General features: G+C 38.9%; 1 protein-coding gene across 2 annotated transcripts in view; it reads right to left on the reverse strand.

Annotated features, from left to right (window-relative positions):
• The window catches only part of PCSK5 (proprotein convertase subtilisin/kexin type 5), a 197585-nt gene that overhangs the window by 132357 nt on the left and 39228 nt on the right, over nt 1–26000 (reverse strand). For both annotated transcript variants that reach the window (XM_080372918.1, XM_080372917.1), the window contains exon 3: nt 15907–16020. In XM_080372918.1, coding sequence (XP_080229044.1) covers nt 15907–16020 — 114 coding nt within the window. The remainder of the gene's footprint in view (nt 1–15906; nt 16021–26000) is intronic.

Below are 26000 nucleotides of genomic sequence, written 5' to 3' on the forward strand. Positions count from 1 at the left end.
GTTGATGGTGGGATGTCCTTGGAGAAGGAGGGAGAGAAGGACAATGAGAGGGAGGGATGTGAGACAACAGGCTTGTTCAGGAGGCTGAAGGAAAGATACGTATCCCTATTCTTCCTCAAGAGACAAAAGCCAGCAGGAAAAGCAGGGCACGTGTAGGTCAGAATATGATGACAGCATATACTCCATTATTAGAAATGGACAGGGGTTTTTCCCTGTTTTCTTGTAGGTATGTGGAGTTCCTGAAGCTGGAACTGTTTCACAGTGCCTTCATTTCAGCAATAAATATCTATGCTACTCGATACCTAGAAGCCTTTTCCCTATGAACCATAAAAAACCATCAGGTTATTACACCCTTGGTCCCATTATTTGCTCGGTTAGTATGTCAGAGGAGATTATAACTTGCCAGAGGACAAACTTTAAGCTCATGAAACTATTCTCTTGAGACAGAAGTATAAAAATCACTCCATACTCTCCTTAGACAGCCTTACAGAAATGTTTAATCTAATACTGAAATGCATTATGTGAAAATTCATTAACAGTACAGGATCAGGCTAGGATGAATGGCTGCAATTTTAGTTTGCCTGTAGGGAAGTAAGTGCCCTAACCACCAATGGGCTTTTCACCATGTGAACGTGCTATGGTTGATGAATGCAAGGTCCACTGTGTATTGTAAGAGAAACCTGGGAAGATAAGGTCAAACCACTAGAGGGAGTGGCTACTTATATTTTGTAGATGAGATCATCTGGCAGAAATGAGAGAACTAACCCAGAGAAATCTGGGGAGGCCTGGGAAGGAAAAGGAAAGGCTATTCAAGAACAAAACAAAAGTTTTTCATAAGGCAAAAGAGTGCCACACAGTTACTGTTGTTACTGTCTCGGGAAATTTGACGGCTGATTAAACGTTAAAGTCCTGCAATGCTGAAGAAGATTGGTCCGGAGATACATGACACAGCTGTACATGAAAGACTGTGTAAAATAGGAGACAAATGTAAATATGTTGTGGAAATTGCAGAGTCTTAAAGGAAATCTCAGCACAGTGTTAGGACTCAAGCTATCTCAGAAAATACAGGTACTGCAGAAAGGTTCTGAAGAAGTCCAATATGTCTGCAAACACTGTTGTTACGGAGAACCAGGCACAGGCACAGAACAATGTCTATGGAGCTTTCTAGTAACAGGACTTAAGGGATTTGGGGAGCTGTTGCAAAACTAACCCCCAACTTTATCACTAAAACCACCTAGATTGTGTTGACTGCAGCAGCACTATGAAGGAAATTTCCCCACTTGCAAATAAGGTAATTGAATATTTGGAACTGATCTGAGAACACAGTTTTGAACTGATACTGAAGGAACATAGTCCTGTAGAGAGACAGAATATACAAACTCAGTATAAGCACCTTCTATGCACATTAAAGACTTGAAAATGTAATTTATGTAACTGGAACTAGAAAGAATATCACATTCACGGCTGTCGGGCTTATATAGTGTCTGCGCATAGGGCAGTCTCAACTTTGAAATGATAGCCATTAATGATCACGCCTCCGCATTTGCAGGTGTCTTAAAAAAACACAGGAAATCCAGCACCCAGAGAAAGTACTAAAGAAAGCTATGAATAGGGCATTGTCAGGAGGGAAAACTATACACAAACAGAAATAAAGGTACGAATTCTTAATTTTATGATTATTGATGATTCCTCTGTGTCCACTACTTTTCCTTGTACTACAGCTGCAAAATACTCTTCTTGGCTCCTCTTCTCTGTGGTCTGCAAGGGAAGCTCAGAGCAAGACAGACACGCAACCACAAGGTGTAAGATTATTAGTAGTTAATCATTAAGACAATGCTCTTACAAATATGACTCTATTACAAATCCGATCTTTTATCTGTTTATATGTATGTCTTACTGAAAACCTACTGCAGCTTAACCAGAAATTCTGGGCTTGTGATTGCAGTTGACCAGTTGTAATGATGATACAAACAAAATGACCATACAATCCTCTGCCATATCTGTGAAATGAATCAACCAAGGGAGTTCAGATACTGATGCTGGCTTCTGTGAGACTAACGCAGCTGTGTCAGGAACTCCATGGAAGACTCAGTAGGAAGTACAATCTGGGAGAAGTAAATGTTTTTCTGCCATTTAGCTGCCTTCAAATACTTTGAAAGGAAGTTTTGGTGTCTGCAGTTAGGTGCTGCTTTAAATATAAATGTATCCTGAATAACTCCACTCTAAATATGCACAGAAACATTAATGACTATGAACAAAACTCAAATATGCAAAGCAATAATGTCAGAAGGGAACTGACATGAAACTTCAAATGAGGTGACACAAGAGTTTTTAATCCTTTGATCTTTATATTTAAGAATGCTAACAAACATTTTTTAAAAAATATTTTTTTTACTACTTTGGAGCAAAATCTAGAAATGTTAATTGATAAGCATATCTGTGCATAGGTATAGATTGTTTTAAAACAGAAAAGTACAAGTTTATGTGATTGCTCTTCTATTTGTATGAAAGATACAGAGCTTTCAAGGAAAAAGGGTTTTAAGAAAAGCAAGAAAAAAGTTGGGTTTATTTTTATAACCTTGGCACTGTATAAAACAAATAAGGCTTTTGTATTGATTGATCCATTTCAGAGTCTTGTACAGACATTCATGCAAATACTGTACACATCTAGGGCTTGACATGAAACAATCCACAAAACCACCTAAAAAGTAATCACAATGTAATAATAGGCTTATTTAAACACAAAGTTTGAGCCAGGTAGCAGCCAATTAATGTTGATTTGGAGGACACAAAAAAAATCAACAAACTTTAACATATAATCTTAAGTTTAAGAATATGTTTAAATCTACCCTTGATCTGCAAAGCATTCAGGTGGATGCCTAATTCCAGTGAGGTGTGTAAGACCTGATCATGAACTTGGTACTTTGTTGCACAGCGTCTTATTAACAGTACTGTTGCAAACAGCCACTTTATTATGAAAGATTTATCTTTTTTTCTTATGAAGAGCCAAAATAGCTGGTTTGTTTTTTTTTTTTTACTTGTTCAGTCACTTTCTCTGGTAATCTATCATCCTTTGACTTATGGATGCCAGAATTTAACAAGGATACAAAGGGCAAAACAAGAATCGAGGTGAAAATTTTTCAATTCACAATAAATATTTTATTTTATTGCTCTATATTTTTCTCCTTGCCTCTCCTTCAAAACCAACACATCAATCAAATGAACTTGATGCAGCGTGACTACAATCACAGGGTTGCTACAGAAAGGAGAAATGGGGGAAACCCACTCAATACTGTCATTACTTTTAGTTTGAACTTCCCTATTTGAATCAATATCCTAGTAGCACCCTTATTCACAACTGCCTACAAGAGAAATCACCAGTGATGACTTAGTATTTCTTTTTTTCCAACTAAATAGATATACAGGCACGTAAATTGTTCCTGTCCTTCCCCATACAACATAGGTGCATCAGGATATCTCTGCTGCTTAGTGCTTGCTTGGAGGCAACATGGGTCACATGCTCTGTTTTGCTCACAGCCACACTCACACATGTGACTTCTACCTGTTAAACAGCACAAAGAGATGCATAGCTCAGCCATAGCTTTATTTTTCCTGTTAGATTGTGGGATAAATCTTGTGTGTGAGTCTTTCAAATGTTGAGACAATCTAAGACTTTTTCTAGGGCTTGGCAAAGTAACAAACCAAGCTTACAAAGTGGTTTTGGCCACCCTTGTAGATTAATTCATAGAGAACATCTACTGAATTAGTCCTCAGAATGTTTCAGTAGCAGTAGTTTACACAGTGTATAAGATGGTCTCAGGCTATCAGAATGTTTGAAGTCACAAACAAGATCAAAGCTGCTTCACAAAGTGTGGCCAATGCTTGAGACTTTTGAATACTGGAGAAAAGTAGCAGCCAGACATAATGAAAGCAGAACGCACGCCCAACGTGAATGGGCTTAAAGGCACAAACCTTTCAGATTTTTGTTCTCTCTCACTGGTCAGTATCATGCAACTTCCCTGTTACACCAAAAATGGGTCAAAGTTGTGGTGTGTTTGGGCAAACATTTTCAGAGGACAGACATAAAACAGAAGAATGCTTTCCCTTTCACAATACTTTTATCCTCTTATGTAGTAATTCGTCAACATTCTGGAATGGGAGCAGAAGGAAACTGCAGGAAACGATGTTTTAAAAAGGAAAACCATATGAGAGTAACAAATCACCTGATAATGAAACCAAAACTAAGAGAGCAGATACCCTAAATTGAGTGTCAAGATCCTCAAGAAAGCTGAACCAATCTAACTTCTCAGTGTTGTCAGAAAAGTTAATCCTCTTCCCTCTTCCTTTTTTTTTTTTTTTTTTTTTAAATTTATCTCTGCTGTTTAGGTAGTCATAAGAGATGATGCAAGGGATGGGGACAGGACTGAGAAGTTGGGGGCAAACACGCTGTAGGTCATAGGGTATGACACACAAAACCTCGTCTTGGGAAACTATCATCAGATGAGGGCTCTGAGGAAGTCCTGAGACACAAATTCAGTGGCCTACAAGAATTCAGGGATTTTTTCCAGAATTGTGTTTTCTGTAAGCAGACAGACTTCTTAACAAGATGTAAGCACTATAACACTTTCTAGGTGAGCTGTATTAATTCCTCTATCCATGTTTCAATTCATGTAGTTGGTGACCTAGTTAATCAGGGATATATATATATATATGGGTTTCAGTGTTTCAGCAGCTGGGCTCATCTAAAGATCATTCAAACACTGTTGGAAAGCTTGCACTTAATAAGCTTTCCTCAACAGCCTACTTGCAGCCAGACCAGGAGACTTACATGGAAAAAAATTTTCCTCCTGATTCAACATTAAACCTGGATGTGGAAGAGTACATAGAAGTTGAACAAAGGAGAAGTTATTCAACTTGTTTGTAACTTCAGAAACATTTTTTCTTCACAAACTTGTCTTTATTTTTTTCCAAATGGGATTTCTGGCTCAAAAATGCAATCTTGTAACCAAGGCTTGATATTCATAAAAACAAAAATACTATCTCCAAAGCAGTAGTTTATTGTTTATTAATAAAATGTCTTAACTGAAAGACACAGAAGACGAAAATCTCACTATATACCTAATTTTTAGTCTCTCACGTACATTTATATCTGCCTCTCCTTAGCCTTCTGTGCTTATCTTACTTGGGATTAATATAGTTTTGCATTGTTTACAAAACAATATAGCTTGCTTTGTTCTGTTAGGAATTCACATATAAATAAAGACAGGGCAATTATATGCTTAAATGGCATGCTACTTGTGCAATACTAATGCAATACAAAGGGTAAGAAAAAAGTGGTATCAATACTATGACAGATTCACACTTGCACCTCTTGGGGCTGTCTGAGGCTCTTCCTTCCCACACAGTTCCTCTCTCTGACCATCATGCATTTCTGCTGTTTGCTGGAAATGGGTTCATTTTGAAACAGCCAGTGTTTAAGTTTTCGCAGAATTTATAACCTCCACAGCAAAAGAACAAGCACAGATGTAGCCTACATTGCTCCGTGCCTTAGAATTGGCATATTTTCAAAAAAATCCTATTGCCTCTCTCTGAGGAGACTTGGGGTCTTGTGCTGACAGGGTCTCCTGTACTCAGTGACTAAGTTAAAAATGATCACTTAACTTACTTAGGTTAATTTTCATCAAAACGGTATTTAAAAGTCATGCAGGTGTACAAACACTTGTTGGACTTCTCTCCAAAATGGCACTGATAGAGTTTGTTACATGTTTATTCTCCTCTGCCATCTGTTCCTTGTTTGGCTAGAAGAAAATATTCTTCACAGGGCTTGAGCAGCAGATGTAACTCACAGGAGAGATTTCATGACATCAGAAGTAGCTACAAGCAATGCTAAGTATGACCTGCATTTAATGATGTGGTGCAGAACACACTTTATTCAAGTCTCCATCCTATTACTGTGTTCTCCTCTTCTGTCGGTTTCTTGTTTGTTTTTCGTTTGGTTTTTTTGGGGGGAGTGGGGTAGGGGGTGGTGGGGGTGGGGGTGTTTAAACTTGAAAACAGAGCAAGAATTAAGGTCAAAAAATGGCCAGTGAGATGTAAGGTCTTCTGCATACTTGTAATTTTAGTAAAGTTTGCTCATGTGATATACAGGAAGACATGTTAGACTGTGGATGCAGGAAACAAGAAAGCCGGAGTTCTGATGTCCACATTTTCATGGTATCCTATATCACATGGCATCTGTCCTAAGTAAAGAAGGGCATAATGATATTTAAGGACTGGTATGAGACCTAACATCCTGGAGCTAAAGAGCAGTTCTCCAATTTCTCCTTTGCAAAGACACTACACAGATCAGGCTCTCCTCTGTAGAGAAAAATTAGGAAACTGCCCTGTGGAAGCACAACTCCACATTTTTACTCCCTGACTGGGAAGTAATCTAGCTACTGTTTGTGTCAGAAATGTATATGTCTCATAGATTATGAGTTTGCTTCTAATAAGGGCAGATTGAACACATCACACCTGTTCTTTCTTTAGCAACCAGATCACATGACAGGCAAGCTTCAGAATCAATTCTTCTGTACTGTGGCTGTGCATTTCTGGTCATTTTGGGATTCCTGTTGTTTGTATAGTGTTTTTTATGTGAAAAAAGCTATGAAATACTAGTTAAGTATATATAATATTTAGCAATACCTTTCCTGAAGTACCTGCAATTTTAGAATGCAAACAATAACAAAAAATACATAAAGTGAGTTTTTGAAACAAAGTGGTATTTTTTACAATTAATTTTATTTTATTAATTAATTTTATTTTAATTACCTCTTTTTTCAGTAACATTAATAGAGTACTCGGGATTGTACAACAAAATAAATTATTTTGCTATGTGATACTAATTGATTTTGATTTTAAAAATGCCTCAAAAGTGGGCAGCAAACTAAGCAGTTGCTCTTGGAAAACTACTTTTATAAAGTAATGATGGGCAAATTCCTTCTTCTTCGAAAACAGAAAACATATACTTTCAGACAAGTATGTACCTTTGTGTGTATATGAATGTTCTTCCTGCTGAAGTGCTATGACAGACAAAACCCAAAACACACCAAATTGTTCCCCAGTATGTGTCACATTTTACAGTTGTTAATGTTAGCAATTTTATATCCATTTATATTCCATATAATTTATTGTTAGCTGTTTACTTTGAACTAAAGCTAAAGGCAGATACTTATCATACCTCATTAGAAATTCAGCAAAGATTTTGTGGCACTATCATTTCCTTACTAATTGCAGAAACCAGTCAGAAAAAAGCAGTTCAGTAAAATAAAATACTATATGCAAATGATATTTCAAATATGACATTATACAGAAAAGTATTTGCAGTTTCTTAATGTGATTCAGCTGTTGCCCAGCAAAAAAATATCCATTTTAAACAAATTCTTGAAAGTTAAAATAAAAGTAGATAGTCTCCCTCCGAAGAGAAAATCACTGTAGTAAATAGGCAGAGGAACATACACTATAGAGTTGTATGATTTATTACCAAATCTTTGACACTCAGGAAAATCTCTCCCAAAGCAAGTATGGAAATTATTTCAGTATTGCTTCTTCTTGGTTCATTGAAAATGCTGGCACAACCTCTGAAGAGTGCTGGCTTCCATTTTGTGTTCCCTGGGCACTTCTAGGGCTGCTTATCTGGAAGTCAGAACCGAATGCCCCAGAGGAACAGATCAAGTAGCCTGTCTGGTAATTCTGTCTTTAAACTACTCACTAATCTTGCTAAACTAGTTGCATTAACAATCTCTTTTCAGGAGATAAGGATAAATCCAATTCTACAGTTTTTTGACTATTTAAAGTATGCTTTTGTCTTCCAACAGGAAATTAATTTAGGTGAAATTGTTTATTACCTGACCTTGTGTTACTAGTTCTACCTTGCTCACAAACACTCCTCTTGCTGTTTGTGAGCAAGGTAGAACTAGTAACATAAGGTCAGGTAATAAACAATTTGACCTAAATTAATAATAAATAAAAAACAATTTGACCTAAATTAATAAAAAAATACAGATTTGCAAGGTAATGTCTTTATAGGCAATTTGATTCTTTCTAGAAGCACTTCTACCGAAGTTAAGTCACAGACCGTCTTCCCAGCTTTCCAGAACACCAAAAGCTTGAACTTTGCATGCAATTAAAAAAAAACAAATACAAAAACTTGCATGCAACAACCAAGCCGAGTTACAAAATATGCAAAACACTTAGAAGTATGCCATGTCACCTCGGAAAGAACAATGATTTGGCTTCCACTGCACTGATGGAGAGAGAAAGAACAATTCTTGGGAGGGCAATAAAAAGAGTGAGGTTTTTCCTTAGCTGCCAATGCCCGGCATAGGTGGGCTGGAAATAAATTTTTAGGAAGTTGTAAAGGAGGGTGACATGTACTCATTTACTGTGGTGTTAGCATATGGCAGGTGAAATTCAGTCCTGAACTGTCTCCTCTGTACCATGGCTCGCACTCAGACCCAGTGTGACCTCTCCTCCTCCCTCTGCCTTTCTCCAGACCATCCTATCAGGTATTTGTCACTCCTTCCTTTATCCTCACTGTCTCCTTCCACCACCCCACTTGCCTTAGCTGACCTTACTGAGGGCCAGGCTAGGAACACAAAATCCTTTTCTTTGCACTGCTGCTATCACTTGGAGTTGGAAGAGGCACAAGATAAGCCAGCTCCCCACAGGGCTGATTTCATCAGTGGCATAAGGGAGGCAAGTGGCCTGTCTAACTCTTCACCTCTACGTCATTTCATCGCTACAGGACCTTAGGAGACTCACATTACTCATTGCTGATAAAGGCTTATTAGCCCCATTCTGGCTGCCATCCAGAGTCAACGATACCCTGTCAGAACACAAATGTCTGTCCGTTCCTGTGAATGCTAGTATAGCTCACCTGGGAGCTCACAAATATAACTGGCGAGCACTATGTAGTGTACTGGAGGAGTTTTCTGAAGAAACAAAATGAGCTGGGTTCACCAGACCCTTCACCAAAGCTCAAAGCAATGCTGACTTCATAGTCCTCACTGGAAGTGAAAAGTAAGCAATTTCTCCTGGGTTATGGTTTCAGCACTAGAGCTCAAGGCAACCAGCCCTAGATGCAGCTAATTCAGATCTCACCAGTCTGCAAAGACTGCTCTCAACTGCAGTACAAATTATATTTCATCTCTTTGTACCACAAATGTTCTGGTGCAAATACACAAGGATGACTGATAAATATTGGCTGATGAGTTAAACTTCCCAGCAAGTCTTTTTATCTTCAACAACTTTCTAAAAGCCTTAGCAACCTCACACTACATCTATAATTGTGCAACAGTATTATATAGCTGTCTCATCCAAGTAATTTACCAAGTATTATTCACCAAACAATCTGGAAACACTCTTTCTACTGTGGCTCAATCGCCTAGTTTTATTGTGCCCTGCTGGCACTGCTATAATCCTCTTCCACCTTGAATCCCCTAAAACACTTTGCATTTGTACATCTGCTTGTACTTTCAGTCCAGTTTTGGAAATCAGAAATGCTCTTCCCAAAGACCCCAGAGCTAAGTCATAACATAAGCAGTTGGAGAAACAGGACTGCCAGGCATTGTATCTTTTCTTAGGTTTACAGATTTCTAGTAGAGTATCTTTTCAGAAGTTTTGTGAGAAAATCTGACTTCTTCAGCAACTGAAATACATTATGCTTACCTAGTATGGTTTTCCTATTTTTAGAAAGACTACATAAATTATAGTGTCTTGTAGTCCTTTTCCATTATATTGCTACCTCTCGGAGAAAACTAGCAGACTGTGGAGAGGTACAATGCAGGTTTACAAAAGCCCTTCTTTTGGGTCCCAAACAGAAGACTGTGAAATCATCTGCTGTTAGCACTCTCCAAATGTATTTTGTCTTCCACCTACTCTCCCAAAGTATGGTTTACTTCTAGAAAGAAGGAATAACAGGGAATAAATGTGAAGAGAAAATAACAAAGGTTGAGAAAAGGAAAGAGATTCAGAAAAAGGAAAATAATTTTCAGAAGAGGAAGTAATTAATTTTTAGAGATCAACAGCAAAAACAAGCCTTCAAATGATTTAAGGCAGAAGGTAAGCTGACATCATTGTAGACCTAAAATACACATAAAACAAAATGAAAGCTTTACTTCAGTGAGGCTTTGAGTTATCCTTTATGCTGGTGTGGGATGTGTTTAGCAACGACAATTTAAAGACAGCGTTTTCTTTAGTTTAGATATTTAATAGCTGGTGTCCTCCTTCCTCCATTCCAAGCAGCTTATGAATGTGACCATCTCACCCATTTTCTATCTGAGAACCTGACAGGCAAGTTCCCGTGTTCCACTTCTTGCTGTTGTTTACAACCGAAGTTATATTGTCAGCTGTTTTCCTATGTTCTCAGGTAAGGTTCACTGCTATAAAAATTTTCAGGATGGTTCCCAAGTATGCATTTGAGAGACCCTGCCTAGCTTCTTCTCTGAGTAGAATAGCATTTTTAAAGTTGTATTATTTATTTTCATGGGTAGCTCAGTTATTTTATGCTGTAGTTTCTCTGAGGAATGCCATCTTGCCCCGGAGATTTACTGCAATGGTAGTTCCAGCTTTCCCTCGTGTATCTCCGACAGTGCCATACCTTCTCTAGCTATAAGGAGTAACCTCTGGATACTTATTTCCTCTTCTCTGATGAAGTGGCATCCAGTGGTAAGAAAACATTTGGCTTATAGACTTTAGCTACCACAATTATTCTCAGGTGCTCCAACTGAACCGTGCCTTGTCCTCTAGCCTCACGTCTCAAAATATCATACTCCTCCACCAGCAAATTCTTAGTCCCACAGAAATATCCTGTTACATGTTCAATTCCTGCCCAGCAGTAACTAGGCCATGCAGTGTGGAAAGAACCTGGTAGGAAGTGGAAACTTCTCCAAATCAGAGGTCCCTGTCAGCAATAGCAATTATTATTAACAATAGAAGGGATGATAACAGTACTGGAGCGGATTATCCTTGATCAGTGTTGAAAAATACTTGTGCCTGTCTGAACTGGCTGTGGAGACATAATCAGTGTCTTTGTAGTCTAACAATAGTTTGTTAAAAAAAAAAAGGCTAAATTAATTTATTGCGGTTACATTCTATTTTAAAACAACATGCAATGGAGCCCAGCATCACAGCAGAGCTAGATTACAGCTGCAGAAAGCTGTGCTCGTGTGCCCTTGCAATTCCAGTTTCATCTGACCACTACGAAGCTCTTCTAAAGCGGGGAGCAAAAAGGAACGGTCAGCAAAGAGAGTCTTGTGACTGGAGTCTATTAAGTCAATGCTAGCTATATTAACCACATCTTTGCACATATTTTTAGGTTTTTTATATGTACTTCCACTGGTTTTTATGACCATCCTTCCATGCAGGCAAGATGAGGATACTCATTAAACCAACCGGCAAGTACAGTGAAACTGGTTAGGCACAAAGTCCCCGTAGTCATTCCAAAGACACTGTTACTGTTACAAGTTAAGTACAATGGTTTCAGATAGCAGTAGGGCTTCAGGGCTGACTTGAACCTCTTTCAGTTATGCAAACTGGGTGTATACAGTTCATCCAGTTATTGGCAAACAAGGTATTCTGTCAACCTCAATGAAAGAGAAGAAATTAATTAGATGTAACATGATGATACAAAGATAGATGAGCTCAGGGGATGGCATATGGGACTTCACTCTCTCCTGACTCAAAATTTGGAAAGGAATGTTAACTAGGGACCTTCTTTCCCTTTGATTTTATTTATTTGATATCAGCTAATTGTGAGCAAGCTGGACCCAACAACTATAGCTCAGTTTTGAGTAACAGTTGAACAGGTGAATTTTCATGTGTTACTTAATTTATAAAAATATTTTATGTTACTCTTAAGCACAGATGCCTCAGGATTCAGAGGTCATGATAAAGCACTTGGTTTTTTTTCAACTTTCTTTGCTTTGAGGGAGGGAAGTCAGAAGAAAATTGCCTTTTCCTTGTTATTAGAAAGCATGAGAAGCTGTAATTTCTCAATAGATAATGCCTTGGTGAAAAGTACAAATATACTTGTTCAGGTAATGAGTGGCTCTGGAAGCTCTGTCTGCTTCAGCTTCCACAGAACCATTACGGTTTTAAATAACTATATTCCTAATCTCTCTGCTCTTTGTACGAATGTGTTTAGAGCAAATGGAAAAAAACAGAGTGATTAAAAAAAGACCTTCTAATTTTTTCACAGAATAACTCTTGAGAGATACTTTTAAACCATTTGATGGCCCAGATGGGAAAAAAGGCCTGAACCCACCTTGTAACTTCTTAGCATGGATATCACACAAACTAAAATATATTTCTAGCCCAGGCAATTAGAACTACAAGGGCTGGTACTTGAGAAAAAAAAGACGGAGGGAAAACGTCAATCAGATATTGCTTGACAAAGTCTTTGAATAAAAGGACTTGTGTCAACAAATCTGAAATACATTTACAGTCCTGTTAGAGATTATGCCAGTTCAACGGCCAAAGGTATCAATCTTAACCCACCGTGAAGTTACTTATTAATCCAAATGCAAACCTGTACACGATAATACTTTATTACTTTCTCAATACCACAATTGCAGCCAGCAACCTAAAAAACTCTTTCTGACATAGCAATGACTGAAACCATTAACTAACCTTGAATTCCTTCCCCCCCCCCCCCCCTTCAGTTTATACAGGTAAGTAAGATTAACAAAAGTCGCTATGGTTACAATCACAAATACAGTCATACGAGGATATCTGGTAATGACCCGTCAGTCCTGAAGTCAACCCATTCACATATTTTTAGCTATTCTCTCTGCTGAAATAGTGTACTCAATAATACTTTGCCGATCTCTCTCAACACAACGTCATCAAATTGCTACCACTAAAGATATTGCAAATATACAGATATTCAGTAGAGGTAAATGCTATAAGTCAGGAAAAGCCCCTTCCCAGAGGGTCTGCAAGTGAGGACTTTGCCACAGGTATAGAAATGACAATATCCTGAAAGTTGTACAAGACAAACAGTAAAGTCCATTTGCTGCCCTGAAGTGCTTTCTCTGATAGACTGGCAGTTGTGGGGCAGATGTGAAGCAGTGTGGCTAGGCAACACAACTGATTTATAAATACCTTCCCCAATACAATGAGAGGCAACTGCTATAAGCGTTTATTATCAGATAAAAAAACACGCCACTAATCTAGTTCCACCAAAAAGCTATGATAGCACTAAAAACCTTGTAAATAAATCTAGGAGTACAAAAGAAAAACTACATAAGGTAACCTCGATGATATATCACAGAATCCTAGAGTATCTCAAGCTGGAAGGGATCCATAAGGACCACTGGATCCTCGCAGGGTGTATAGTGCGTTTTTGCTTGACTGCTGTTATTGTCTTGAAATTTGGCCTCCCTTTTCTTAGTCTAACAGAGATGAAAGTCTGTAGCAATTACAGCGCACTACCTAAAGATAAATCACTGTTATTTTCTAGTTTTGATTAAAAATGCTGAAATACAATTTTTTAAAAATGAGAACTGACAGGACACAGTATCATGATCTACTGTCATTTATTGGAATCTGCCTGTCACTTTATGCACATGGTTATAGGATAGTCAGACTGAATAAACATACATATTAGAGTAGACAGACAAGTATACACCTTTCAGTAAACTGGGAAAAAGACCTACCATAATCTCATGACCCAAAATAATACAGCTTTCACAAACAATCGTAAAGAATGGCATGTGGATAAAAGCTGTTTTCAAAGTGGACAATGAACTGCTAAAAAAGCCTCTTAGCTACATCAACCCAATACTGCGATTCAAGAAAAATGAAATAGATTTCTGCTGTATGAGGAGAGTTACTGCCTGAAAGATATAGACCTCTAATTGCTCAGAAAGAGTAATACGGAACAATTTTTCCATCAGAAAAGAAGAGTTAGTAGTACAACTCTTTAATAAAAATAAGAGGAATTTAGAAGTAGAGTTATAATTAACCTCTAATTAAAACACAAGAACATAGGAAACAGAATAGCAGATCTACTAGACTTTCTGACTGACAACATGCTCATGTGATGTATCCACGAAGATACGGACTTCTGACTGAGTTTACTAACAGCAACTGTTTACTGTTAGTTACAAATTAGCTATGACTTCTTTTGTTTTTCAGTGTCTACAGCAATGAACTACAGGCCAAAATGAAATTAATAAAAACTTAAAAATATTTTTAAAGTTGTGTTAGGACAACCTTGTTCATTTATCTGAAATAATAAAACAATTCTTTGAAAGTAAAAAAAAAATCTGAAAAGACAGTATCTACTTACAGGAAAATTACGTTACATATTATTGCCAGAAAAGCATATTCTCCTCCCTGTCTGATGCAATTCAATCTATCAAGTCATAAAATCTTCTCAGTGTCTTACTGTCAGCAACATAGGTGATGGAGGTAGTGAGAAAATAACATGTAGGGATTTAGAGCTACATCAACAGGACAGTAGAAAAAGAGAGCAAGTCTTTTATCAGCAAAAATGGAGACGTCAGCTGGAGTCAACTGCCTACTAAATACAACTTTTCATTGTACTGGTGGATGTAAAGCTGGACGTGAGCCGGCAACGTGCGCCTCACAGCCCAGAAAGCCAACTGTATCCTGGGCTGCATCAAAAGAAAAGTGGCAGTATGCTGAGGGAGGTGATTCTGCCCCTCTGCTGTACTCTCATGACACCCCACCTGGAGTGCTGTATCCAGCTCTGGAGCCCTCAGTGCAGGAAAGACATGGACCTATTGGAACACATCCAGAGGAGGGCCACAGAAATGATTGGAGGGATAGAGATGGAACACTTCTCCTATGAGGAAAGGCTGAGAGAATTGGGGTCATTCGGCCTGAAGAGAAGGCTCCTGGGAGACCTTATTTGTGGCCTTTCAATACTTCAAGTGGGCTTCTAAGAAAGATGGGGACAGACTTCTATTAGGGCCTGTTGTGACAGGGCAAGGGATAACAGTTTAAACTAAAAGAAGGTAGATTCAGACTAGGTATAAGGAAGACATTTCTTACTATGAGGGTGGTGAGACACTGGAAAAGATTGCCCAGAGGGCCAGAGGAGTGGTAGATGCCACATCCCTGGAATTGTTTAAGGCCAGTTTGGATGGTGCTCTGAGCAACATGATGTAGCTGAAGATGTCACTTGCAGGAGGACTGGAATTGACCTTTAAAGGTCCCTTCCAACCCAAACCATTCTATGATTCTATGATTCTATGACTTGCACCTTCCTAGGCAAAATGAGGATATTTTAAAAAAACTGTGAATACAGAAGTTCCACTTCAAGCTTTAACTGTGACTATCAGGGAAAAAACAAAAAACAACAACAACAAAAAACATTCTCCTTGGAAAACATGCAGCTCATGTCAGACACAGCACAAGCAACCCATTTATTTCAACAATGCAATTGTTAATTAATAAAAACAGTGTAATTATAACACTGAGAAGTCAGTGTTTTGTGGTTCTTCTGTTTCAGAACATGAGACATTTATATCACACGCATACTATATCATGTTGGAGACAGAGAACTAGGCACACTGAAAACAAGTGGTTTCAATGCTCTCACAGAGTATGGCTAAGTTTCTTCCATTCTCCTTGGTGAAAGTTTATCCTCTACTAAGTAATTCCCAAGACATCCTGCAATAGGAAGCATTCATGAATGAATGCATTAAATGTTTTCTATTGCAGGGCCCAGTGGGAATTCTTTATAACTCTTGTAACGAGTTTCCAGACCTTCTTTAGTTACATAAAAACCCCAAAATTTGCTTTTTCTGAACATACTATTTTGCCTTTTTTCAAAATATCACAGCACACAACTAAATGCTAGCATGAAACAGGGCCAATGACCCTGTATGTACTTACCATGTACCACATGCTTGGCCACTTGGGATCATTGAAATAAGTGGACTGGGTACCACCAGGTTTATAATCCCTCTTTATCCTTCTTTTAACCACCTGCTGTTGTATCCACTCCACCTGCCAACCAGGAAAACATATGGAAAGTGTTAAGGTTCCGTGGAGATTATCAAGAAATGTGTGAAATCTTGGGAAGTTTCCCATTACTGTAGTCCAAGACATATTTCATGTTAAAGAGTTCATTTTGGCAGTTGGAACACACAGCTCACCTTGGCATACTGTTCACTAAGGAATACATCCAATTTAGTTAGTGTTACAAATCTCCCTGAACAACTACTTAAATCCCCTGCTAGAAGGACTTCATTGACTATCATCTTTTGATCATTATTTTAGACTAGCTCCTTTCAAATTTATAATCCAGTTACTTTTACAAGATATAACAGTATATTACAATGATAAATTAATTAAATTTCTCACAGGGTGAGGGATTTTTTTGTTTTTGTTCTTTAATTGTTATTGAAGTCTGTTCCTGAAAACAAAAACAGTGAGAAAATTATTCAAACTTTTTGCTAAACCAGTATCTAAATCACCTTCACCGCCTGGAATGAGAAAACCAAAATTAAACTGTATTCTTATCAAAGTGACTCTTCATTAAGACTGTCTCAGACAGGAACTCTGAAACTTTATAGTATATTCTCCCTCAGGAGAAACAGCTGGGTACCGAGCAACAGGTCAAATTACAACAACAACAAGAAGAGCTTGAAACAGGAAAAGAAATATAATGGTTAAAAATGTAATTCAGAAAGCTATATCCCTGTCTGCCTGATACCTCTTCAAAGATTCATGACAGATCTAGAAAGGGCGACACCAGAAGTGACAACAAGGTTAGAGCAGACAGGATTCTGCCATTATTTCTGCATTAGCTATTCTAAATGGGAGTTAGTTTCTATAAATGTAAATAATATAAACTATCCACACAGAAACTCAAGTTATATTTACACACATCTAGCTTCCTGACTGCCTATATTTCTGCTGAATTGTTTCACAGGATCTAACTATAAAAATCTAATTCACCTCTCTCCGAGACAGCCATTTGCTAGTAGCAGCCAACTCTGTACCTTTTATTTGTGCTGTTTATGAATATCCATGTACGCACAGGAACATACAAATGTATAAAAAATGTTTACTTTCAGCTCATATATGTATTTGTCACTTGTCAGAGATGGTGTTAATGTTTCCCCTGAGCAGGATAATCTCTCTACTATGCATCCACAACTCAGCTTCAAATCCTTATACAGAGGTCCATTTACCTTAACAGAAATTCTGCTTCAGATCCACACCACGCCTACCTCCACCACCTCTATTATACCACTCTGGCCTCTACTTGGTCAGGTGAAAATACAGGAAGACATCCCTGAATTTGCCATGAAAGGATTCCCAGGGCATTCTTTACCAAGATTGGCAAGGCTTCATTGTTTTCTCTAAAAAGAAGAAATGAATTTTTCCTCTTCCCAAGCTCTTCCCAAGAACTTCAGGGTCAAGAGTATTCTTCGAGAGGAGAAAATATACAGCCCATTTCTCTGTTAAATGTTCTAGGAACAATCATAGATCTCTTTCTGCTACTGAGAGAATTGAGAAATTTAATAGTGTGCCTTTCTGTGCTTCCCTTTCAGCTCAGGCTGAAATCCATCTTGGTGGATGCCCTCTCAAAGAGCCGAGAGCTCTCTGTCCCCTTCACACATTACAGGATCCAGAGGTCCCTTCAGCAGTAGCAGACAGCTGGTCAGTCTTAGGTGCCATTTGATGTAACAAAGTCTGGAGGCCTGTAAGATGCACAGAGCATGTCTGGGCAAAGGCCAGAGGAGGGAGAGCCAAAAGACTCTGGTAAGCACTAAGCCTTACAGCTGCTTTAGAGTGGGATCAACAACCCTCTTGACTAGACCTCTGCTCCATGAAAACAGGCTGATTTAGAACCAACTTATAAGGAACTAGGGTTCATTGTCACTTGCTACTAATACGTGCCTTCTTTTGCAGACCCTCACAACAGAAGCTTGTTTATTTTCTTTCCTTGCAGGTAGCCCAGACCTCCCAACACATCTGAAGCCAACTGAGAGGCATCCTATGTATCATTTGACCCCTGACTCCACAGCTGCCTGGATTGTCGCAGATCATGGACCGAGATCTTCTTCTATTACTAGTATTTAGCAACCAATAACAAAAAACCTTCAACAGGTCTCAATAAGCAATCATGGTTTTCAGTTTATATAGATCATCTTCCAAGCCTTATGAGATGTCGCTCTCAGTGCCTGAAACATTTACAACTAAGTGAGAGGTCTCAAACTTCTATGCTGAAAGAGTATTTACTGTCGTCTTGACTCATCCTCAGCTGTAGGAGTGTTAACCATGTTAAGAAAGTTGTTTAAGTCAATAAATTTCAACACTGCCTAGGCCAAGAGCACACAGAGCACACCTTGCCATGCATGGTAACTCATTACAAAAACTCATCCCTATCTTGAGTCTGCAGGGAGGAGTTACAAATGCCTACCACCAACACAATCTGAGGATCTGATAGTGTTGTCAAAGGGCCAACAAAGGAAAAACAATGAGATAGACTCAGCAGAAGAGGATTAAACTTTCTACCACTACAATTTCTGATTTGGATACATAAACATTAATGGAGGAAGGTACAACACTACTATTGCCTTGAGGAGCTGCAAATCAGAGACTCAGGGCATCTTGTAATTAGGAACTCCTGTACATCAAGGCTGCTATAAAAGCTACCATTAGCAAATGTGAGAAGTTTTTGAAAAATGCCTTTCTTTTGTAAATGGAGCCAGGCAAGTGTAAAGTATTCCAGGAGCCTGTGCAACACACAAGTTTGAACTTCAACCACCTAATATCATTTAAATGAAAGGGTTTTTCCTGACAAGAAAAATTGCTAAATCCTTACTATTCACTGTGAAAATATGTTGCCTCCATTTATTTACTGCCTATTCAGCTGCAGTTATCTGCTGACCATTAAAAAGGTTGGAACATAAAGGCAGCATAATACTTGTGGAGACTGATACACGCATATATTGATGCCTTAAAAAAAATGCCCAATTAATTCATTTTCTATTTCCTTTATTCCAGACATTATCAAGAACACTTATCAGGCAGTTATTTAGCCCGGGCAATCATAAACGCTGTGTCATTGCACAATTCCAGTTTATTGGAAAAATAATTGAACACATAATAGTAGATGGTTAGCTTTTAGTAAGGTATAGATAAATATTTTTCTGTATCTTATCTAGTCTCTTTTTTTTAAAAAAAAGTGACTGTAGTTCAGATTAAGAGTCTGTTGCAGGGCCTGCCCTTTTTACATGCTGGATGTTGCCCATAATTCCCATTTCCTCACCTCCTAGCAAAGTGTGGGAAAACATACGAAAAAGTAATTTTACATGAGGGCTGTGCAGCTTGCGTGATCAGATCCAAAGCCAGAAAAAAGAAATCTAACCTCTTGTCTTCCCATGAGACCTAATGACAATTCTATGTATGCACAAAATTACTGTAAGTGAAAGGGCCATTTGATTTCATACAAATACAGAGGGGAATAAATGGCATGTTAGCCTAAGTATTCATATGGGAAGATAGTGCAGACAGCTCTCTAATGATGGAATGGAATAGAATGGAATAGAATCGAATATTCCAGTTGGAAGGGACCTAGAATGATCATCTAGTCCAACTATCTGAACAATTCTGGGCTGACCAAAAGTTAAAGTATATTAAAGGCATTGTCTAAATGCCTATTAAACACTTGCAGACTTGGGGCCACCTATCTAGGAAACTTGTTCCAGTGTTTGACAACCCTCTGGGTAAAGAAATGATTCCTAATGTCCAGCCTAAACTTTACCTGGTGCACTATTGAGTCATTCCCATGTGTCCTATCGCTGGATCCCAGCGAGAAGAGACCAGCACCACCCTCTCCACCTCCCCTCCTTTTCTCCAAACTAGACAAACCTGGTGTAAAACATTAGGACCCACTTTGAGCACTACAGATACCCACACCAGTGAAAGGGGGAAGTAAAAATGGCCATTCCCAGTCAGTGACTGTGCACGTTATGAGGGAGACAGTGCAAGATACTAAACAGAGTAATCTAAAACACCACAACATGCCTGATCGCAGTCCTGATTATAGCCTTGTCTGGAAGACTATTAGCAGACACCTTATGTTGAGATCTGCTTACTAATTGTTTTTGTTCTGAGGACATACTGTTACAGCCATCTAAAATACAATTAAAAACATAGGTAGACAATGTTCTCATCTGAGAAGTCAGTGTATAAAATTTGGTTTACAGAAAATATAATTGATATAAAAGCAGAATAGCTCACTCCACTGAACCACAGGGGTTAGGCTTTTTCTGTATTAAGTGAACAGATAAACTCGCCAGTTTAAATGAAATTGTGCAATCACTGGGTTATATTAATGAACACATGGTCAAGACTCAGCAGTTATTTTAGTATTCTGACATGCATTTGAGTATTTTATGGGTATTCATCCACATGCCACTGTCAAATGCCTGTTATATCTTGGGCTTGTTTGATTTCGTATGAAAAGAGCTCATTCGTATAAAAATATTTTCTTTCAAAAAATGTCCACACTTTCTAACCTGAAGGCCTTGAAGGAAAATCTCTGGTGTAATTGATTATACAGATTCCCATTTCTTGCCAAAAGGAGACTCTATGCAAACAATGAGGTGCATTTTAACATTTCCATAAAGTCACACTTACTGAGGGGGAACAGTGCCCTTTTTCCCATTGACTTCAGCTTCAAAAGTTCCATTTCCTGAAAGTCTAGAAATCAAAGCCAAGCCAGATTGGAGACCAAACTAAAAAAAAAAATTAAAAAATCACCATTTCCAGCCTTGTCACTTCAGCACTCATGGGGCTGTTCTGTGCACGATGCAGCTTTTCTTTACAGACATGCATAGAACAGTGCTGTCGCATAAAAGGTGCTCTGAGCTAATTCAAACACTCTCTTTAAGTACTAAAAATTATAATGTAATGCTAGGTCTGTGTGAAACAAAACTAATCTCTACCATTTTCACTCTCATTCATTCAATAGAATTATTGGCAAAGGAGCCCCATGTAAGTATGCTGGAGCAAGACTTCCTCTAGTGTAATAAAACTGTGAAAAAAAGATTTGAAAAATGGAAAAAAAAATAACATGCTGAAAAAAATAATCTACCAATTTTTAAAAGTGGTGTGGTTTTTAACATACAAACATTACACTCTTGTGAAAGAGTACTTTTTCAAATATATCGTGAGAGTGTTTGCTTGAATAAATATTTTCAAATTGACTAAAAACGTGTCAAGTTCAGTATGTGAAAATGCCATTACAATAAAGCAGAAGTTACAGGCAAGCTGGCATGTAATCCTTTCCATTTTGAGGAAAATATGCATGGGGAAAAAAACCACCCTAACTTTGAAGTAGGATATACATTTCATACCAGAATCTATGATTTTTATATTGCACAATTAAACATGAAGATGTAGGTCTTCGGTCTGTGAAGAAGAGTTGCTGAAGGTGCCACTCCCAAATGTAATCATGGCTTTATCCCTTGTCCTGCTGTCATTCACCTCAATCTGTCCTACACTTGTAAGAAGAACTTAGAAATTCCTGCTCAGATAACAAGAAAGCAGATGCCATGGGAACACTACAGATTTAAGAGAAACAGGGAGAGAGAAAACTTAAGACAGGGGACATGGAAAGTATCACCAAGCAAGGAGCGAATCTCTACAGAGCCAGGACAGACCAGCAGAAGAGGGAACATTACACATGTCAGTGGGAAGTTGGCACTGGACAGCATTGCAGCATCCTGGGTGAGCATCCTCCTTCCCCATGGGGTTGATCTCATGCTGCATCTGGCACACATAATTCTTCATTTGCCTGAAGACCCTCACCACTCACATACATATGAATTATAAAAGGACGGGAGTAGGGCTGCCACTCTCAGAGACAGAACATGAGACTGTGATTGGCCCAGATTGGCCATAGGAGAAAGACTGTTCTAGTTTCTACTCTAGAGGGAAGGGATGCCATCCAGAGGGACCTTGACAGGCTAGAGGGGTGAGCCCATGTGAACAGCATGAAGATCAACAAGGCCAAGTGTAAGGTCCTGCACCTGGGTCTGAGCAATCCCAAATACAAATACAGGCTAGGCAATGAGTGGAAAGCAGCCCTGTGGGGAAGGACTCAGGAGTATTGGTGGGTGCAAAATTGAATATGAGCACGCAATGTGCACTCACAGCCCAGAAAGACAACTGTATCCTGGGCTGCCTCAAAAGAAGTGTGGCTACAAAGTTGAGGGAGGGGATTCTGCCCCTCTGTTCTGCTCCTGTGAGACCCCACCTGGAGTACTGCATCCAGCTCTGTGGTCCCCAGCATGACAAAGACATAGACCTGCTTGACCAGGTCTAGAGGAGGGACACAAAGATGATCAGGGGGCTGCAGCACCTCTCCTGTGAAGACAGGCTGACAAGAATTGGGTTTGTTCAGCCTGGAGAAAGCTCCATGCAGACCTTATAGTGGCCTTCCAGTACCTAAAGGGAGCCTACAAGAAAGATGGGGAAGGACTCTTTATCAGGGAGTGTAGTGACAGGACCAGGGGTAATGGTTTTAAACTGAAAGAGAGCAGACTTAGATCAGATGTTGGAAACAAATTCTTCACTGTGAGGGTGGTGAGACACTGGAACAGGCTGCCCAGAGAAGCTGTGGATGCCCCATCCCTGGCAGTGTTGACGGCCAGGTTGGATGGAGCATTGAGCAACCTGGTCGAGTGGAAGGTGTCCCTGCCCATGGCAGGGGACTTGGAACTAGATGATCTTTAAGGTCCCTTGCAGCTCAAACCATTCTATGAATCTATGCTTCTAACAAAAACCATACGTACCCTAGTTGTCCCATCATGAAATCTTCTGTGACCCAAGATCTACTTAAGCATATCATTTGACAACACTCTTTTTACATTTCATGTTGTAACAAAAACAAAAAGTCAATAAATTTATGATTGAAGTGTGCAGGAGGATATAGTAATATCCGAGGGCTATATCCTGGTTACTGAACAACTGAGACCGAAGCCATTACTCAGGCATGCAGGAGGGGTGACTAAGACTATTGGCACATCTCCTGCTATCCATGTGCAGAATCACGGAAGTGAGACCCCCAAAGCTGGACTGTTCAGCTTAAGAAGAATTTTGTGGGTTTTTAAAATTATAATTAAACATCAAGCTATTTTCCTGACCTAACAGTATTCTCTGAGTCATAGTAGCAGCAGCCAGTTTGCACCACAAAAATAAATGAAGACAGTTGGGTAAAGTAGCTGTTGACACAGGTCAAGAGCATGGAAAATTATTGCAGATAGCATTTTACGAACTGTAGGGGTCTAAAGTTGGATAAAAAGTCAATGAATTCAGCAGTGCTACGTGATGCATTCGTGCTGAATGACGAAGTGCTTCTTCAGCAAGGGTCAATGACAATCCACAATCAAAGCAGTTGTCATAATTATGCCACACATTCTGAAAAAAGCAAGATAAAAAAAGACACAGATGTTAGGACAGGCTGGGGAGAGAAAAGCAGAGGAGGAAAGAAGACAGCAGAGAATGCTTGAAATTACCACTTAAGCCCCAAGAAACACATCTTGCACAACAGCAGGGCAAGCTACCACAGTCTCACCAGTGGAACAAAGCTGAAATTCAGCGCACATTTTTCCGTCTCATAGCCACAGAAAAGCCAGTCAGTGGTCTCCACCCACTTTGCTACATACAGATAATGTATGCAGCACTATAGCCATACTTACACATCCATAAGGTACAATGATCCACAGCTGCGCATTTTAATGTATTTGAAACACCCTTTGCCTTTCCACTATACCTTTCCCATGCCCAGAGCTCTTCACAAATATTAACACGTATCAGCCTACAACTATACATGGCCTCAAAGTCTTCTTCCTGCTTTAGAAGCAAGACAGTTGCAATAAGTTGGGAAGAGAAAAGGGCACAGCCCGGGTAGAAGTGAAGATGCACAGTCTCTGTCCCAAGGCAGTTTATTAGCAGCGAGAGCTACTCAAAGAACAAGAATCACACTGAAATTCTGGAGAAGCTCAGCATGTCTGCTGCTGGCCAGGACTCATGTCCCACTGGAAAAGTAGGGAACAACAAAAGGCAAAAAGACTCACATTTTCTCTCCCTGGGGAAGTGTCAGCAGGTTTGCTATTCATAGGTGCGACTGTAGCAACTGCTGAGTGAACGTGGCCATGGCCTCTGCCCAGCCACCCCTCTTGTGCACTGTACCACAGCAGACCACAGAGCAGTTCAAAATTACAGGAGGAAAATCACACAGCAGCTTTGTGGCAGAGCTGAGAACAAGTTCCAGGGGGCCTGGGCTCCTGCCTGGTCACTTCCAGCAGCATCAGCTCCAGCTGTCATAAGTAAAGTGTGTCTCAAGCAACTGGGGAATTTCCCCTTAGATCTGAAGTGCCCTAACCAGCTCAGATGCTCTGGGTCAGTCTCTGAAATAATTCAGACTTGGAAAAGTGAGGAAAAATCTTTATTACACCAGCTTAAAAGCAATACTTCTGTTTATATAAGATAATTAATCATTTATAGCCACATGCCATACAACTTGCCTCCCAACAACTCAAGAGTTATAAGGCAACACACTTTAAAAAAAGACCATCTCTAACTGATAGCTCTGCTTACACCATTACATATGACATTAGGATATCTAGCCTTCGGACTGCATAATCATCTCGAATTTCAATACTCCATGAGGATCTGTATTAATATCACTCTGAACATAAACTGGTATGTCATAACTCCATCTAACTTAGTCCTAGAATTGAATCTTCTTAAAAACTGAAAGGCTGGTGCTAAATCCAGTATCTACTAGGGGATAAAACTTTAAGCTCTCTAAACTTAATTAGCTTTGGAGTCTAACATCTGGCAGTTGAAATATCTTGGGTTCTATGTTTGTATTACTGTAGCAATGATGATATATAACAAATAAACCTGTAGAAATTTCTTACATATTCTTTTTCTTTCCTTAGGCTAGTCATACAACTCTTGTCATAAATCATTTAAGTCCTTCAGACATCTGCACGTGCTAATTTAAGATGGCCTTAAATCATTTACTAAATGACTTCTCAGGAAGGCAGGTCTCTGCCATGGGGTCAAATTCAAATGTCAAAAATACCAGTGTAATTGTAAAGGTGTTGATTCAGTCAAGGGTTTGCCACGGATTCTATTGGTGTAGATATCCACAGCAGTTCAGCAAATCCACTGAGAACTAGTGAGACAGTAAAAGTATTCCATAATTAAGTGTTACATTATATTATATTCAACAGTGGTATATTGGTCTTGCCAAAACAAATACTTCTCCTGAGTAGCCTATTCACTGATCAAAACCCCCTTGAAACTGTCATCATATGTTATTGTTGCTCTCTACAGAAGAAGAAACTACCATCTACTACTCAGTATATTTCCAGGACTTTTGTTTAATGATGCTTTGCCAACAAGGAAACTTTACATAAATCCGCCATGGAAAAATTCAGTCACAAAGCATATACTAAATATGAAATCAAGCAGTTTTCTGATCAGAGTACTTTAAGCCACAGGGAAAGTTGATCCCGTCTGAGGTTTGTTTTTTTTTTTTTTTTGATAGTGCCTGTATCACTACTGTTTAGTATAACCCTAATCATAAGAAAAATCTAGATTATTTTTTTCCAAACTTACTCTGTGCACACCATATACTTAGAAGTAGGTAATTAAAATCCAGAATTGAGTCAAAAGCACTTATATCAAGCTTCAGTTTTAGAGTTTTGAAATATTAAAAATAATTTTGCTCTTTATGGAAGTATCAGTGGCATATTTTACACCACCTCATTTCACCAGTTCTTCGGCATTTCAGATGGCCTTGTAGCACAACTTGATAGACACGCCTATTTCTTTCATGGCCAGCATCTTTGTCTCTGATCTATCACTTCAAATAAGAGATGGGAATTTGCATTGTCTCCTCTGGCACAAGCTGTAGTGAAAAAAACCCCAAACATAAATAGAAAAGGGGA

Source organism: Falco punctatus (genome assembly GCF_963210335.1).
Source record: "Falco punctatus genome assembly, chromosome: Z".
In the NCBI taxonomy this organism is placed as follows: Eukaryota; Metazoa; Chordata; class Aves; order Falconiformes; family Falconidae; genus Falco; species Falco punctatus.